The sequence below is a fragment of the Urocitellus parryii genome, chromosome 2 (genome assembly GCF_045843805.1).
Source record: "Urocitellus parryii isolate mUroPar1 chromosome 2, mUroPar1.hap1, whole genome shotgun sequence".
Taxonomy (NCBI): domain Eukaryota; kingdom Metazoa; phylum Chordata; class Mammalia; order Rodentia; family Sciuridae; genus Urocitellus; species Urocitellus parryii.
The window spans coordinates 12,493,840-12,512,800 of NC_135532.1; the positions used below are offsets into that span (position 1 = coordinate 12,493,840).

At 48.1% G+C, this 18,961-nt stretch overlaps 1 protein-coding gene across 6 annotated transcripts in view; it reads right to left on the reverse strand.

Moving 5' to 3' along the window:
• The window catches only part of Farp1 (FERM, ARH/RhoGEF and pleckstrin domain protein 1), a 264,905-nt gene that overhangs the window by 72,402 nt on the left and 173,542 nt on the right, over positions 1–18,961 (reverse strand). For all 6 annotated transcript variants that reach the window (XR_003301739.2, XM_026399205.2, XM_026399222.2 and 3 more), the window contains 2 exons: positions 4,646–4,688; positions 2,721–2,799 (listed from right to left, as the gene is read on the reverse strand). Coding sequence is in view for 5 of the 6 variants with exons in the window: in XM_026399205.2 (XP_026254990.2) it covers positions 2,721–2,799; positions 4,646–4,688 (122 nt within the window). In the remaining variant the exon portion in view is untranslated. The remainder of the gene's footprint in view (positions 1–2,720; positions 2,800–4,645; positions 4,689–18,961) is intronic.

Below are 18,961 nucleotides of genomic sequence, written 5' to 3' on the forward strand. Positions count from 1 at the left end.
GTTGTGCCAGAAGAAACCCTGGTGACATCTCCAAAGACCCCCGACCCGGCTGCTGTCCCCGATCTGCGCCTAAGTGAGGACTTTGCTCCTTCTGGAAGCCTGGGCGCTGGTGTCAAGGGGCCCGAGTCCACTGCATGTGCAGTTCAATAAATAGAAAGGAATTCAGCTTCCCGAGGAACAGCAGAGTGCAACTCAATCTCTCTCTATATAAATGGGAGCTGGAAACTATTCCTGGAGGCCCACGAGCTAACGGCAGAGCTACAGGGACGTTCGCCGTGCCAACTGCGGGCCACCTGTGTCTCTGGGCCCTGGTCTACACCTCTCTCTCCCAAGCACCACTGACACCAAGCTTCTCCTGACACCCCCTCGCTCACCACCACCCCTCTGAAATCTCAATGGCCTCAGCGTCCCATCCTGCTTGTACAGGAACTGCAGTGGGTCCCAGAGGTTCCCTAGATGTGACACCTTGTGCCAAAGTGGATGGTGGCAGAGTTGATCACACATCAACTTTATTCAAGGACCTTCACGTCAGTTTTATTCAACATTGAGCCAAGAGAATTATCTTCTTGAGAAATATTTCTAAAATTACCAGCTGACATTGGGAATCAAAACCCAAAAACAATAAAAACAAAAAACTCCACCAGGCCCAGGGGAGCTAGTGTGACTAGGAATTCATCCACATCGAGAAAGACGCTGGAGAAATACTAGGCACGTCTGGCTTACTGGTAACTAGTTGTACAGAGTTTTGGAACAAGAACCACGGGGGCAGAAAACTGCAAAGCTCTAGAGGCAATATCCAAAAAAATTAAAGAGGTGCAAATTATTTGGGAAAAAAAAAGTTTGTGCCTCCAACGTCCTAAATAGGAAAGAGGACCAGTGACTTACAGGAGGAAAAAGCCCACTGCTGACCAACAGACTGGACTTGTCCCGAGGCTGATTTCAGTGCGCTGAGCTCTGAGCAAAGCACACACCCACAGCAAGAAAGCCAGCTCCAGGGACAGTGACACAGTAGCCCAGTGAAGACGCTGCATGGGCACCAAGGCTCTGTTGTCACCCCAGGTTCTTGCAATTTGCTCTTGTGGCTCTGGCCAACCCTCCTCTACACTAAAGTCTATTAATGGTGTGGTCCCCAGAGGCTGATGGCTTCTGCCCATTCCTGCTGCAGTGACCCTCTTCACTGGCCCGAGGGTCGAGAGTGGCGTAGACAGTGGCTACTCATTCATCTGCCCCTGTCCCTGGAACTCTGCCATCATGCATCTGGTGGCTTCCTGAAGCAGGCACGTGATGACTAATAGGCATCTCAACCCAGCTGGTGGGAACCAATCCCCAACTTCTGCCCTCCCTATCCGCTGTCCCCTCCACCCCTCTCGCATCTGAGTTATTACCACCCCGTCGCCCGAGTCAAAAACCTAAGTGTCTCTGTTGTCTCAGACTCCACCTCCAACCATCACCCGGACAGACGGTCCCACTTCCACTGTAGAGTCTAAACACACCGCTCTTCTCCATCGCCACCTTGCCCTCTTCTTCCTTGCCACCATCATGGTCTGGACCGGTGGTCAGCAGGCCCACCGCTGGCCCTCTTTTAAGCATAAAGGATCGGGGCTTGTATGTGCCTTGGGCTTCGATTGCTTGCTCCTTCTTCGCCCCAGAAAATGACTGACAGATACCTATCCCGTCCTCAAGAGTCAGCCCAGCCGCAGCGACCTCACACGGTCGCCTAGGCCCTTTCTATCACATCAGCCCACTTAGCTGAAGAGCTCTGGTCACGATCTGACATTATGTTTGTTTAGTTACTCGTTCTCTGTTTCCACAGGGTCAAGACTCATCCTTTCAACACCGTGATTCCAGGGACTGGAACAAGGCTGGCATGCAGTTGTGTCAATAAATGCTGGTAACTGAACCAGCGGCTTTACGCCTTTGATAGATACAGGTCAGCTACCCAAGACCTTGTGCTGGGGAGAAGGGGAAGAGGTGATGGCCGTGGTGGTTTCTTGGTTTTTTTTTTGCCTTGGTCTTCATAAGCCATAGCTAGAAAGGTGCAAGGGATGAGAATTTGGCTGGTGGGACTGGTGTACCTGCCTGGTCTCACATGATAGAATAAGGAACAGCAGTGGGACGATGATGGTGATGCTGATGGTGGCAGTGACCGTGACTGTGGATGACGTCTCCCCTGGATCCCAGCCACTCTACACAGAAATAGCGCTTCTCCTCAAGACAGCTCTGGCCAAGAGAGCACGGCCATCGGCATTAGGAGCAGTGAATTAACGGTGGCGCAGAAGACACAAGCAAGTGGCAGGACTGTGGGCTAAAGCCAGGCCTGATCCGATCATCCTGATTCTCCCACTTGGTTCCACTTTCAAAAGACCCTGACCTAAAGTTCAAGTCCGATTCACCCATCCACGGCAGCAAGAAGCTGAGTTAACATGTTGGTTTCCTAAACCTAAAACGGTCTCAGGATGAGGCAGATACCAGAAGGAAAACAGGACATGAACAGGTTGGAAGCCCGGTGATTTCCCCATCGCGGTCTTAAGGACACCAGGCTGTAGGGAAACATGGTGTTCTCTTGACCACATTTTTCTAGGCCGAGAGGGATGAAACTTCAGCACAGAACAGATGCTGGTCAAGTAAATATTACCAAATGTTTAATCAGTTTAGAGTCTCAATGTTCTCTTTTCCTCTGGACACTAGAGCAAAAAAGTACCAGTTGCCAAGCCACTGACCTGGTGAGTTCCTCCTGGAGTTGTGTGTGGTCAGGTGGAAAGAATTTCACCACAAACTTAACAACAACATGTTTTGGCCCTGAAGAAGAAGAAGAAGAACATCAGTACAAAACTTGACGAGTGTTATATACGAAACTGAAAAAATGACTCTCAGGCATATGATACACCAAACACTGCACTTCACGCCAAGCTCCCAGAATGCACCCTCCAAGCCACCCCAAAATGGTCAAGTTTGGCTGCTAGTTTCACTCTTTCATATTGTAGAGAAACAGATGTCTGAGTTTTGAAAAAGCACTACGAGGGCTGGCGCTGGGGCTCCGTGGCAGAGCACTTGCCTAGCCCACGTGAGGCACTGGGCTCCATCCTCAGCACCACATTTAAAAATAAAATAAAGGTTTTTTTTTAAAAAAAAAAAACTTTGAAAAAAGTAATTACATTCAACTATTGAACTTTTTCTCTGAAGACAAATGATACTCAGGTTTTTTTTTTTTTTTTGTTTTGTTTTTAAATAGGGTATAAGGGGTAAAGTCATTTGGCCATATACACAAAATGGAGAAAAAGACAAGACAGGGAAATGCTGAGGCCAAGAGAGGCTGGATTTCTTTCCCAAGTGACTCTAACAATAAGCAGGAACCTTGCACCTTGGCCCAGGGGCACAGGGTGACGGTGCAAAGTGTGGAGGAGGCAGGCTGCGCCGTTTCCTGCCCATCATTTTCACAGAATGGAACGAGGCTGCTCAGATCCCTGGAAACCCTGAGGCCAGGAAGACCTAGCGCTCACTGTGAAGTGACAGCTTTGTCACACAGGGCCAGTCACAGCACACAGAGGAGACCCTTCTCTGGTTCTGACCTGACAACCGTGGTGGCTGCCTTCAGGTGTGCACCTGGAGACCCCAGGACCCACGCCTCCCCAGCACCACCGTGCCCCTTGGTGACTGCGGGGAGGAACGTCCATCTCCCAGGCTCCGCGCAGCACCTTAGCAACACCCCCACCATCACTTAGTAGATGCCAGCCAGGGCCAGCTCCCTGAGGACACTCGGTAAACATCAGATAAATGATGGCCCTTTCATTTTCAGCGTTAATAATTTAAATGATAGACGATCAACATCAATTTCAACGGCATGAGGGCCACATAGACATCGTGTTGCATGTTTATTACATCCACATAAATTGCTGCGAGTGGCCCGCTAGGGTTTCTTAAACAGAAAAATAATCCCACAGGGACTGTGAGCTCAACCGAAGGCATGCAGCTTCGGTGCCATCCCCGACCTGCCCAGGTTCTGGCTGCAGGGGGACCTTCAGGGAGGACTTTGAGAACAGAGCCTAACCTCAAAGGAAAGACAGAAGGACAGTCCAGTGCTGCAGGGCAGTGGAAAGGGAGAAAGAGTCCTCTCCTAGTCCTTTGCCCAGCCCTCCTGAATCTTTTCTTTCCAATACACAGTCTACACACCCACCTTGGGGGCTGTCTGCCTATCAAACAACACACCCAATATCCCCACTCTGAGCACCCTGCAAACCGCACTGTACTCTGATTTTGGCTTTGAAGAGGGAGAACAAAAACCAGGAAATCAATGATATGAATAGATAGCTCCACCTTCCCCTTAGAAAGTGACGGTCAGAAACAGCAGCATAGACCAGACAAGCTCCATTACTCTGCGGCTTAATAGCAAGGTTTAGTTGTTAATCAAAATGCTATTTGATTTCCCAAGCAAGGTTTTGATTGCCAACTGTTATATATTAAAATTGCAGAAGATACACAATTTTATAGTATGTGGATTAGTGGATGACGGCAAGCAATTGAGGGGAAAAATAAAAAAAGAATTCGTATCACTAGTGCCTCACGCCCCCAGACAAAAGCCTCCTTGACAATGAACACACCTGGCTTCATATTTATCTCCACTGTTCAACATGCAGGATATACTTACTTCGAATCTGCTTCACAATAGGTTTTAAGAGATCCAGCCACACCTACAGGGAAGAAAAGAACAGATTGAGACATAACTTCTCAATGAAAGTGTGCAAATATTTCAATACTATATTTAAAGCTATTTAAAATCCACATAGTTTCAAGGATTTGAAATCGTCTGTCCCCCTCCCCTCCAGAATGTTCTATCTTATGTTGTCTGCCACTTGTATAGCATGGATCCTAATTTGCTAACACTATCCCTGAGCTTGAAATTCAATCTCCCCTAGCTCAGATGCATCTTTAACAGGAGGTAAGGGTGCATGAGTGGTGGACAGAGTGCCGGGTTCCATCCCCAGCATGGCGGCAGTGGTGAGGCAAGAGTTACCTAAGAATTTTCTATTTTCATTTGCACTCTGATCATATTTATCTATTTGGAAAATATCAATGAAGGGCTGCAATTCTGACTCCGAGTGGGATGAATGAAATACAGTTGCTCCCACTTAGACAAAAATACCTGGTGGCATGAGCATACACAGAACAGCACATCTCTGAGGGATTGGGAAAGGGAAAAAATCTTTATGTACTATCATGTCTGCATCGCACACCGTCTAACACTGTTTACCTCTCAAAACAAGTCGAGGAATTCCTGTTGCCCAGGGAGAAACCCGAGTCTTGCAGAGGCTACATGATCTGTCCCTGGTCCTCCAGCAACAGAGGGCCAGAACTAGGACGGAGTCGAGTTTGCCCAAGCTCCAGTCCAGACTCTTTTTCACACGTATGTTCCCTGCAATTTGGCAAAATTTTCAAAATAGAGCGAAACCAGCTGCCCTTATTAACAGAGCGAGAGCTAACCATACCGCACCATGTCACATGTTCTTGTCTTTAAAGTCCACTTGCATGTCAGGTCATTAGAAAAAGGTCCTTTGGATGCTATTTGTGCACATAGGGCAAAAACAAAGTCAATGTGTTTACTACGAAGACGGTTTTATAAATGAACAGGAAAAAAGAGAAACAGCCCTGTAGAAAGCTAGGCACAGAACCCCAGGTAACTGACGAAGGGCCGAGGACCAAGAGGAATGGGTTGGTGTTTGGGAATAACTGGCACTGGAACTGCAAATTAAAACCATGAATTAACCCTTCCCACCCATCGAGCAGGCATCTACATATGCCTGTTTACACATGTATTTTATAATCTCCAAAGGTGGCCCAGGTCACAGGGAAGCAGGACCATCCTCCTCTACTGATGAATGTATAAATTGGTAGGACTTTGAGGAGACTTATTAGGGAAAAATGGTTGAAAGTCTACCTAGAAAATATTCCTGTCCATACTCTTCCATCCAGCCACTCACTTTTATAAATTAGGCAAAAATTTACATACAAAGAGTGCTCATCGTAACATTTTTTATGCTGGTGAATTTTTTTACAATAGCCCAAATTAAATAAATCAGTAAATAACACAAATTATGCTGTTGATGAATATTTAAGAATACTGGGAAGTGGGTTGGAGAGGGCTGGATTTCTTCTCTGCCTTCCTTCACTACTCCAGTTACTTTACATAAACACTCATTTCTCATAATAAAAAGACTATAAAGTTGTTAAATGTCTACTTCTTCAATCTCATTTCCTCCATCACCTTTTCAAGTAAGAATCTACGTAATCAAATCCTCATTTCTACATTCCCCATCCCACGCTGCTCTCCCTTCAGAGGGAAGAGAATGGCCTTCATCTGTCCTCTCCACTGTAACCCTCGTGAGCCTCAACCTGAAAAGGGGAAAGAAAATTCAAAACAGCAAGCGTTGAGCCATCTCACTCTCCTCCCAGGAATTCGGGAAAGAATCTCCATCTGGTACTGCTCGGGAAACGGCCCCAACTTGGAACCCAGGCCTCGTCTTCAAACTCATTTATTCATCCAACCCAAACCTCCCGTGTCCCTCTGCGTGGTTCTGCGGTTGCACCCGTGAGAGAACAATCGTCAGGTCCCTGCGTCCCGGAGCTCACAGCCCCGTGAAGAGGAAGGGCAGGCCAACAGAGCCTTCCCAAGAACCACAGTGAACAAGGGCCAGAGACGCGATGGAGGAGTCCAGGGGCTGGCCCCGTCATGGAGTTCTGTGGTTCTTACGTTACGGTCACTCAGGTCCCGGAGACAGGAGGGGTGGCACATCATGCAGAGCCCTGGGGAGGCACCAGGTTGGTGGGGAGGCAGAGGGGCCAGGAGACAAGGATCCTAGGTCACCTTTACTGGAATTTCTGGGGAAAGGCAGGGCTGGCGATTCGTGATCCTGGCCGCTCTGAGCTATCGGTGCAGTCCCTGGACACCTGGTCCTTGGCCCTGGATGACTCAGGCAGAGGATCACTGCTGCCGGCGCTGGACAGGCCAGAGGGAGGAGGCCTGGCTCTGCAGGGGTTGGTCTGTGTGCATTTCAAAGGCCTGGCCCAGGGCCTCACTATCTCTCAGAGCTCCTACAGGCAGTCTCTCCCCGGCCAGAAAGATGTTAGCACCACAGTAATCTCTCTCTCTCTCTCTCTCTCTCTCTCTCTCTCTCCCACACACACACACACACACACACACACACAGTGACAGCTGGGGGACAGGCTTCCCTGAAAAGGACACTGTACTGAAAGGAAGTGACAAGAACAACTGAAGCCGAGCAGTAAGAGTCCTTGCCTCGTCGCCCAGGCTTTGGTGTAAAAGCACGTCCCCTCCAAAACGCACACTGAAAGGTGCCATTGTGACAGTATTAGGAGGTGACTGGGCCCTGAGAGCTCTGCCCTTATGAACAGGTTAATATCATCATTGCTGAAGTAGGTTACGAGAGACTGAGGGGCAGGCAGGCAGGCTCTCCTGATGCCTGGTGTGCACCTGAGTACGTCAGTGCACACACAACCACCACTTCCTGAGGAGTGGTGTCTGGACACCCACACCAGGAGCTACACTTCCCGCCTCCACAGCTGTGAGCCTTTATATTTCTTTTCATTATAAATTATCGAGTCTCAGGTATTTTGTTACAGTAATGTCAAAAGAACCAAGATGATCAACAGGGCTAGAGAGCAAGGCTGTGGGTCTGGAAGTGTCAGACCCCACTAAGGTCACGATAAGATATTTTGTCCTCATTCTCAACACAATAGGAAGAATTTTACGCAAAGGATTCGACCTGTACGTCAAATACTCTGGTCGGGCAGTGAAAATACTTTGGAGGAAACCAGAACGGACGCAAGATGATGTGTGGTGATTGTCTTGCAAGATCAGATGGCCTTTTGGCTCAGGAAGGCAGAAGTAAGACTGGGGAAAGTGGGTAGATTTGGGGAAAATTTCAGAGGTAAAAAGGAGTGGAATTTACTGGTAGACGGGACCTAATGGCTGGAGGAGGAGACAATGTCCAGAGGGACACTGAGACTCCTGTCAGAGGCCTCTAGTTAGGTGCTGGTGCGAGTCTTACAGGCACCTGGAGGATGACCAAGGCTGAAAGGCTGTAACTAGGCGGATTTTCTAGGTGTTTCTGGATCACCCAGCAAGAGCGAGCATGGAAACGGCGGGACACATTTTTCTGGACTCAGGGGAGAAGCCTGGCTGGGAGCTCACTGTGACCCCGTGGAGACAAGGCCTGCCCTGTGATGGATCCCTGCCCCGCCCTCGGCCGTCCGAGCTGCTGTAACAAAATGCCCCGGCCTGGATGGTTTATAAACAACAGAAAGTGGCTTCTCACAACTCTAGAGGCTGGGAACTCTGAGGTCCAACAGCCAGCAAATCCCACCTCCTGGTTCACGGCAGTGCCTCCCTTGCTGTGTCCTCACATGGTGCCCGGGTGACAGTGCTTCTGAGGGACTCTCTGGAAAGGGCACTGAGCTTACTCGTGAGGCTCCACCCCATGTCTTAATCCACTCCTAAAGTCCACTCCTCCCGCCGCTGTTATGCTAGAGGCCGGGATTTCTACCTGTGAAGTTTGTGGCGAACTAAATATCGCAATCCTGCCCGCCACAGAACAGTGGGAAGGAACAGGAGGGTGCTGCAGTCTGGGCACAAAACGACCCAGCCGCCACGAGGCGCTTGTAGGTTCAAACAGGAACTACTTGATTGCCCCAACTCCACCGGCACCCCACGCGCACTCCCCAGGAACTCTCCCTGCCCTCAACCCAGCTCCGCGAGAACTCAATGGGAACTCCGCGAGAACTCAAAACAGTAGCGGGCTCCCGAGGCAGCAGGAGCCGCCCCATTGCCGGACAGCAGGGGTCTATCTACAACTGAATACACAGCCTGTTTCAATCCAGCATCATCCAGTCACAGCAATCATACACAGCTTAACTTAATCATCATCATCTTAAGGGCTCCCTGGCTTCACCTCTCAACCACTCCTTCTGGCAAAATGCCAGGCGCCATCCCGACTCGGCTGTGGCTCTCAACAGGAGAGCACGGAGAGAAAATCAGGAGAGACCGATGTCACGGAAGCCAGGGGAGAAAACGGTTCTGGAAGGAGGACACCAAGGTCACCTAAGACCAGAGGTCACACCTGCTGGCCACGTGGTTCTGCGATGGGCTGAGAGGCCGGTGGGAGGGTGATGAAATGGAAGCATGGCTGTCTGGCGAGGCTGGCTGGGAAGCAAGAGCCATTGGAACAGAAGGAGATGAGTGAGGCACCGAGTGAAGGAACCGTCGCTCTGCTCGTCTTTAATCTGAACAACCTGGGTGCATTTAGGAAGGGAAAAGGCTGAGCACTGGAGTAAGAGGATATAAGAGATGGAGTCCAGGGCTGGGGACAAGGGGGACAGGCTCACAGCGGGCAGGGGGAGGGTGGATACTCTGCGTCGGGAGGCAGGATGGCTCCTGCGGGACACCCTCATCCTCTCCCGTAAAGTCAGCAGGCGGAGTGCAGAAGGTTTGACAGAGTCCCTGTACCAGAGAAGGAGGTGCAGGAGGCTTCCCGGGGGAATGCCAGGCTGCTGCGAGCCCACCCTGTGACACTTGCTCTTTGGGTCTTCACAGCTGCCTCTGGGGACCCGTCAGTCCCTGAGACCTCTCACGGCCACCAGTGCTGCCACAAAACCCAACTCAACTGCAGACAGCCCAGGACAGATGCACTGTGCGTTGGCAATGCATTTGCCAATTTTATGAATTGTTTTTAAACATCCCTCCCCTGTTTTTGGCATTTCTGGAGAAAGCATCAAATACAAGCACCAGCTTGAGCCAAGTGAGCATGTGGTCGCCTCCCTGCAGGTCTGGGAACACAAGGCCAGCCTGAGTCAGCCGCCTGCCAGCCAGCGCTCCGCAGCGATAACGCTGCAAGGCATCCATCACCCCACGACGGAACCAGCCTGGGAAGAGAGCCCGGGGCCTGGGAGAACCTGGCCACGTGGACTCTGCAGAGCTGAGGGAGAGGGCTCAGGAGGGAGAAGGCTCGCCCAGGTGGGATCCGAACTGTGACAAGCCAGGAGCAGCAAGAAGGAAGAGAGGGTGCTCCTCGGCCGGAGTCACGGCAGGTGGCACGTGGGGAGGGCTGCGGGAATGACCTGGACTGCATTAGGTCAGCCTGGACAAGAGCCACCCACAGAGGCAGAACAGAAACCAGGCCCAGGTGGGTCAAAGGGCAACAAAAGCACCGCACTCTTTCCCCAGCAGTGGCCCTGCAGAGGGTCACATCTGTAATCTCCATCTTCCAGTCAAACCACCTCTCTGCAACCCCCACCTTGACCTCCCTGAAACCGGGGCTGGTTCCCGAGGACACTGCACATCTGAACAGCCGGTGGAAGGGATCTGGTTTAAATGAATGAATGTCTGGTCTGGAGTTGCTCCCAGTGGGTGGGATGCAAGGATACTGACTCCACGCGGCACCGGCTGAGGCTGTCAGGCCCGCTCCGTTCCTTCACTGGGCTTCCAGACAAGTCCACAGGCTGGGCGGAGCAGTGGCAGAAACGGCAGGTGTGCAGGTTCAAGGTGTGGGCAGGTTTGGCTTCCTGGACGCCTCAGCAGATGGCTGCCATCTCACTTTGTCCTCATGTGACCTTTCCCCTGTGTGCAGGTGGTGGACTCTGCGTCCAAATCACATCCCGAGCCACTGGGAGATGGGGCTTCAGAGGTGAATTCTGGGGTCCACACAGTCCAGCCACGGCGCTGGCCTCCTGCAATCCGATCTCAGTGCAGAGTTCTAGGCCGTCCTTCACGCCCACCTGCATCTGCTGTCAGCGTCCGTGTTTCCTCCCTTCCCTCAGGAATGCTACTCCCCCCGACGTGGGATGTGAGCTGGGAAGAAATGCTCTCATGCCTGGGTACCAAGGCAGGGCACGACGAATCGCTGTCCCTGAACTGTTCTCTTCTTCCCCTAAATACCTTCCCGCCCCCTCCATTATTTTGGTGGGTGACATCTTAGGTGGATACTGTAGGCAACTGGAATGTTCGAGGTGTTTTGGAAAGGGTCTTATTAAAAGAGTCAGCCATGTGAACTCAGATTGGGGGCGGGATAGGGACCAACATTTCTTGAGCACCTACTGTGTGCTAGTCTCTGAATAGATGCTTTGCATATTCTTTTTTGATATCCACAACAGTGTGGTCCCTTTGCTCATAAAGTAAGTCAAATTCAGAGAGTTTACGTCAGTTGCTCAAGGTCACACAGCTGGAATTTGGTCACACAGCTAGAATCTGACATTGAGTTCAGCTGAATTAAAAAATGTGCCTTTTCTACAACATAATGGGCCAAGGTACAGGACTCACCAAACGCTGGGCTTTCCTCTTCTTATTTGGTTCTCACTTAAAATTAAAAACTTTTCTTTTTTTTACAGAAAGCTCTCCTCCCTTAAAAACTCTTCTTGTTAAAAAAACAAAAAACATATTCAACTAAAAATTCCCATCAATAACTACAAATTGGTTATAGAAGATCATTCAATGTTTAGAATTCATTGGAACCAATTAGTATTTCTTCAGGCTATGCCCTAGAAGAAGAAATGGCTTTACTTTGAATTTTTTGTTTGTAATGATATGTTCAAATGTAGAATTTTACATTATTTTATTAATTGTACATTTGGTTACATGTGGAAGACATGTTAAATGTGACTTTTTAAAAAAAAAAAAAAAACCTATTACTTTGTAGAGATTTTTGTTTTCTGTTTTAGTACCAGGGATTGAACCCAGGAACACTTAAACACTGAGCCATATCACCATCCTTTTTATTTTATTTTATTTTTTTAGAGACAGGATTTTGCTAAGTTGCTTAGAGCCTCCCTAAGTTGTCCAGGTTGGCCTTGAACTTGTGATCCTCCTATTTCGGCCTCCCGAGCCATTAGGATTACAGGCATGCACCTCCAACCCCTGCAGAGATTTCTACTTTTCTGGTCAAAAGAGTAGATTTATTTTCCAACATGAAACAATAAAAAAAAAAAAAAGAAACAAAGAAAACATAACACAACGGACCCGATGGTACCACACACCAGATCAGGAGAATCCGTGATCTCTGAGAGACAGGAAAAGAACACCAGGATCCCACTGTGGCCCCACCCGCTTCCTGGCTGTGGCGTGGGGAGGAGCAAGGCCTGGCCAAGCCTGGGAGCCGCTGGGCGGGAGCTGAGAGCTCGGCAGGGCCGAGGCTGCGTGAAGTCACAGGACAGAGAACCAGAAAGTAGAGGTGACAGCGTCTGGTGCTCATGGAGAGCAGGAATGCCACCTATTCCCAAATCCAGACAGGAAAACCTGGTGACTCGTGGGCCGTCAGAGCGCTGAAGAGTCCTGCTCTCCCGGCTGGGAAACAGTGAGCCCCAGTCAGTGCCGTGGTGTCCTACCCAACACGTCTTAAAAGCCAAATCGTTTTTAAATAACGTAACTGCACCCTGGAACACAAGCAATGAAATGTGGAGGATGCGACCAACAACACAAAGTCCATATTTATCATCTGATTTAAAAAAACAGCTACAAACAAGAAATATGACCTAGAATAAGACCAAAAAAAAGAGTCAATCAAAACTCACACAGACGGCAGAATCAGCAGAGAAGGACACTGAAAGAGGATTATGACCACTTTCCGTGTATTTATAAATTTGAGATCTGGGAGATAAAGACAAGACACAAGCTGACCTTCTCGAGTGAACCGCAAACCTGGGAGGTGAGCAGTACACAGAGAGGTCAGCCGCAGACCAGGCATCGCAGGAGAAAATGAAGCAGCCCCTGAAGGATCCAGAATGAAACCCTGAGCGTCAGAGAGGGAAGAACAAGCCAGCAGCCCACGGAGGCCTGACCGGGCACGGGGAGCGCCCCGAGGAGAGGAGACGCGGGGAGAGAACCGGAGAGAAACACAGCAGAAGAGACCCTGGTAAGTTCTTCTCCAAATGTGATTTAAACTAGACCTCACAGGATCAGGGAGCCTGGCCAACCCAAGCAGAAGAGCCACAAAGAAAACCGCACAGAGGCCCATCCGATGCAAACTGCTCAAAAAGGGTGACGAAATCTTAAGATCATCCAGAGGGGGAGAAAAGGGACACTTGACGTACAAAGGAACAAAGATAACAGGAGATCCACTGTAGAAACACCACAAGGGAGAACACACTGGTGGTAGGTTTTTTAAGGTGCTGAAGGGAAGAAAAGAGCCCAACGCGACAACCTCTGCCTACGATTTTATACCCATCAAAACGGTCTTTCAAAACAGAAGCAGGTAACAAGACTTTCAAACACACCAAAGCTGAGAGAATTCACCACCAGCAGACGCCACGTAATAAGAAATGTTAGCCTCTCAAACAGAAAGAAAGGAATCCCAGATGGAAATCTGTGCCCACATAGAGGAAAGAAAAGCACCAGAAATGGTAAACGTGGGTAGATACACAAGAGGTTTGGAAGATTGTTTTTATTATTTAAACCTCTATAAAACATAATTAACTGATACACAAAAATAATACCAATGTAGTATGGGTTCACATAAAACCAAAATGCATGACAATAATAGCCAAAAGATCAGGGGGTGGGTGGTGAAGTAGAGCTATACTCTGGATTTTATGCTACGTGTAAAGTGGAATGATATTCATTGTAAACACATTGTGATAAGTCAAAGATGTGCACTATAAACTGTAAAGCAGCCACAAAAATGATAATCAACGATTCATAGCAAATAAAACAACAGAGAAAATAAAATGGAATCATCAAAGTTTTCCATTTAATTCTAGATGCAGTGGTGAACGCTACTCAGCTACTCAGGAGGCTGAGCAGGAGGATCACAAGTTTGAGTGGAGCCTGGACAACTTAACAACACCTTGTCTCAAAATAAAAAGGGCTGGGCATGTAGCTTGGTGGCCCACTGCTTGCCTGGTATGTGCCAGGCCACTGGGTTCAGTTCCCAGTACCACAAACAAACAATCAAAAGGTGGGAAATGGATAGACAAAAAGAAAGATCAGTCTGAACCTACCACAGTCACATTGTGAATGTGATCTAAACACCCCTCAAAAGACATGGACTGGGACTGGGGATGTGGCTTAAGCGGTCGGGTTCAATCCTTAGCACCACATCAAAGATGTTGTGTCCGCCGAAAACTAAAAAATAAATATTAAAAAATTCTCTCTCCCTCCCTCCCTCCCTCCCTCCCTCCCTGCCACAGTCTGGCTGGGCACAAATCACGGGCCACTGAAGCAGGAACAAACTTTATTTCTGAACTCCACCAGCACATTCCACACACGCTCCCCTGGAACTCTCCCAAATGCCACGCAGCTCCTCCAGGAACCAACAACCAGAAATCCCCCTTCCAGAAATCCCTCCTCCCGAACTTCCCCAACCAATGGGAACTCTCCGGGAATCCCCACGAGAACTCCAAAGTAGCAGGCCAAGGTGGACAGAAAAGGTCTAATATACAATCATCTTAATGGCTTGCCTCTCAACCAATACTATTGGCAAAATGCCAGGGGCCATTCCGACTTGGCTGTGGCTCTCAGCACCTCCCCACCCCTCTCTCTCTCTCTTAAAAAAAAAAAAAAAAAGACATGGACTGTCAGATTGGATTAAAACAGCAACAACAACAACAATAAAAAGGCAAGACCCAACTCTGCACAGCCTACAAGAACATTGCAAATGTAAAGACACAAATATGGGGCTGGGGCAGGGGCTGGGGCAGGGCGTGGGGCTGTAACACAGTGGTTGAGAGCGGGCTTAGCGTGCATGACAATCTGGGTTAAAACCTAGCACCAAAATAAATACATACAGATATAAAGGCACAAGTAGGTTAAACAAAAAAAAAAAAAAAAAAAGAGAGAGAGAAGGAAAGGTGTACCATGCTAATGTTAGTGGCAATGCTAACGAAGTGGCTGTATTAGTGTTACACACAGTAGAACCAGAACAAAGAATACTGCTAGGGTTAATGATAAAGGAGTCAATTAGTTGAGAAATTGACAAATCTAAATATTTATACTCTGAAGAGAATTTCAAATATATGATGGAGAAACCTATCAAACTGCATGAAGAAAGAGACAAATTCATAATTATGGTTAGAGATTTTTAATACTCTCTCTGTTTGATAGCACCAGTAGGCAGACACTGAGCAAGGACAGAGGAGCTCTGACACTGTCAGCCACTGTGATCCAATCGACACATGTGGAACCCTCTATCCAACGCAGCACCGTACACAGTCATGCACTGATTGACAGCGGGGATCTGCTCTGGGAAGCGCCCTGCTGCAGGATAATCAGAGTGTACTTCAACAGACCCGGACTGCACAGGTCCGTCACTCACCACGTCCTTGACCCAACCAAGATGCGTGGTAAACAAGAGACCAATAGGCTGTTGCTGGGGTAACAGGGCTCACTGTTTTACAGTGAAACTTTTTTTTTTCCTGTTAAGAGAGAGGATACTTTAAAATAATGATTAAAAATATAGTAAGCAAACCAATAACAGCTGCTGACTACTGTTGTCAAGCATCAGGCTCTGTTGATACCTGTATATCATACTTTATTTTTGCAGTACTCAGAATTTACCACCAAGGTGTATTCCCAGTCCTGTTTTATTTTTTATTTTAAATTAGGGTTTCACTAAGTTGCTGAGGGCCTTGCTAAGTTGCTGAGGCTGGCCTTGAACTTGTGATCCTTCAGCCTCAGGCCCAGGACACCAGGATTACAGACCCACTGTGCCACTGTGCCCGGCTGCTGCTTCTTCCTCTGTCCTTTTCTCTTCCTTCTCCTCTCTCCCCCTTCTTCTCCTCTTCTTCTTTTTTTGTAATACTGGGTACGGGGATCAAACCTGTGGCTTCATGCATGTTAATTAGGACAGTGCTCCAACACTGAGTTACACCCCCAGCCCCTTTTAAAATCCTACTTTGAGACAGAGTTTCACTAGGTTGCCCACTGGCCTTGAGATCTTCCTGCCTCGGGTGCCCAAGTGGCTGGGATTGTAGGTGTGAGCCGTTGCGCCTGGGTGTGCTCTTCCTTAACACCGCTGGCAGCGCAGTAGGCTTGTTTATACCGGCATCACCATGAACACGTGAGGAACACACTGTACACCACCCGGGAATTTTTGGCTTCACTATAATCTTATGGAACAACTTGTATACACAGTCCATCATTAATGGAAACATCTTCACATGGTACAAGTCTGTGATTCTTCTCAGGTATACAAAAACTACTTGCCAAACTAGTCACATACTAGGCTGTTAGATAAAGAGCAGCAAAATATTTTAAAAGCTTCCCATCACACCAAGTGCCATAGCATTAAATAAAAAAATCCATAATAGAAAGATTTGTGGAAAATCCTCAGATATTTGGAAATGAAATAACATACACCCAGATAAAGAATAAAGCAAAGGGAAATTTGGAATTATCTTAAACTGAATGAAAATGAAAGAAACATAGAAATTTGCAGAATGCCATGAAAACCCTATTAATTTAGAAATGGTCTTCTCTTAGTCTAGAATTTATAGGTACTCCACCACGAAGAGATCACTGTTAGCACCTCAGTGAAGCGATTGAACTTGTGATCCTTGCAAACCTCCCCTGAGGGCTTATGGAACCACCATGGGGTCCTGCTCCCAGAGCTCCTAGTGGGGTGGGGCCTGGGGATGGGCACTCCTAGCCAGCTCCCTGCCCATGCTGGTGCTGCTTGCTGCTCCAGGGACCACACTGAAGAACTGGCACCTTTGGGCACATATGTCCTGACCTCTTCTTAGGTGTGAAGTGGGAGTGGGGTGTAATGTACAGATAGTTCTTAAATTTTTTTTATTTATATATGACAATGGAATGCATTACAATTCTTACTACACATAGAGAGCACAATTTTTCCAACCTCTGGTTGTATACAAAGGATATTCACACCAATTCGTGTCTTCATTCCTGTACTTTGGATAATAAGGATCATCACAACAGATACTTTTTAAAAACCAAAATGAGAAGGCGTGCAGCTCAGTGGTATAGCATTGGCCTTGCATGCTCAAGGTTCTAAGTTCCATCTCCAGGACTGGGGTGGTGGGGGACCCCCAAAGTGAGTTCAGATTGTTTTATAATCTTCCCACATCAACGATGTTTACCTTCCCATTTTGTAAACTTTCCTCACATCAAATACTCAGACTACATTCAAATTCCTCCCATTGACTGAAGAATGTCCTCCCTGATGGTCTGTCAAAACTAGCGTCCATCCAGGACCATGCCCGACATAACAGCTCGCCATGCTCACAAGTCTCTTTCAAAACAGCCGAGAACCCACCACTTCCCCGGCCCCTGCTGCCAACGACACTGGCACGTTAAAAGAATCCGTGAACAAAACTTGAACTAAAAAATTAGATGATATATTCTTATTCACAAGGAACATCTTAAGTACAAGAGAAACTAAAGACAGATCTGTAAACTAAAGCACGAAATCAAATAAGGTACAAGCTATGCCTAGGTATTTGGGTATCAATTTGTTAAGCAGGATTGGATATCCCAGATGTATGCACAGGAAAGTTCTGGAAGAAAGCTTAGACTTAATATTTACAAGCTGTGTCTGGGGTCTGAGGGAGCCATCACCTGCAGGGAAAAGTTAACCCTGGGCTCTCTGTTTTAAGAAGGGCTCAGACAAGGACCTCAGGCATTGCAGGAGTAAAACAGGAACTACCCAGTTTTACCTATTTTTAAATCATTTGTTAACATTCATTACCTTTGAAAAATACATTTCAAAGGATGTCACTTGGCTATTAAGGCTACTTCTTTTTTTTTTTCTTTTTTTGTATGATGCGAGAAGACATTTAACAGGAGATCTACCCTCCTAACAGATTTTAAAGTGTGTGATACTTGTGAGAGGGGAGCTCTGCCTTTCTGGGGATCTGCCTCATCCACTCAGCCACCGTCAGATGATGCTGATCTGCATGGTGACCAACACCCAACACCCTCACTTCTGCTAGCTTCCAGAATGTTCCGGCTGCCCCCGGTCCTGCAATGTTCTTCATCTTTACACCTGGGCCATTCCTCAGAGCCTCTCCTCCCCTCGGATGTCCTCAGTTAGACCCCAGGGAGGAAGTGAGGGCAGAGGTTGTGAGTGTGCATAAATTAAGAGAACCAGCAAGGGACACCAGTCACCAAGTAGCCACAGCTTCCATGACCTTGAAGGCACGCCTGCAGCTGGCAACATTTTCCTCTCTGCCCAAAGGAGCACAGAAAATGAATGACTCTTCCCGAGTTTGCCTGTATTTATTTATAAGAGACCAGAATTATCTTATCAGACCCATGAGCAATGCTGTTAATTAAAAATTGGATTGCCAGGCACGGTGGCGCACACCTGTAATCCCAGTGGCTCGGGAGGCTGAGGCAGAAGGATCACAAGTTCAAAGCCAGCCTCTGCAACTTAGAGAGGCCCTAAGCGAGACCCTGTGTTAAAATAAAAAATAAAAAAGGGTTGGGGATGTGACTCAGTGGTTAAGTGCCCCGGGGTTCAATCCCCAACACTGCCCTCCCCCAAACTGGTGGGCTGGCCTTAGGGGCTTCTGAGTTGGAACACAAGAATCGAATAATGGAATTAAGGAGATATCTACCATGTGCCACGAGCCCCACTCAGATCATCACTGTGAAGCACTTGAATGAATCCTATGATAACCATGTAAATTGGTCATTTATTACTCTCATTTTCAGATCAAGTGAAAATCAAGAAAGTTAGGAATCTGCCTGGCTGCTCAGTGACTAAGTGAATATGAAGACACAGTCACAGGTCACAAGTCTGAACTCTTCCAGTCTCCACGCCAGGCAGGCAAGATGAATGCTTCTCTTGTGGCTGAGATGATCTCGGCCGGGCACGTCTGCGTGGCTCTTGGAGATGCAGACATTGATGGAAAGGTGGCAGAGAACATATGCTTTGGCTGAGACAGCCCGAGTGTCCATCAGGGCCACACACTTCATTATTAAGGGTGGGCGGATGCTTCTCTG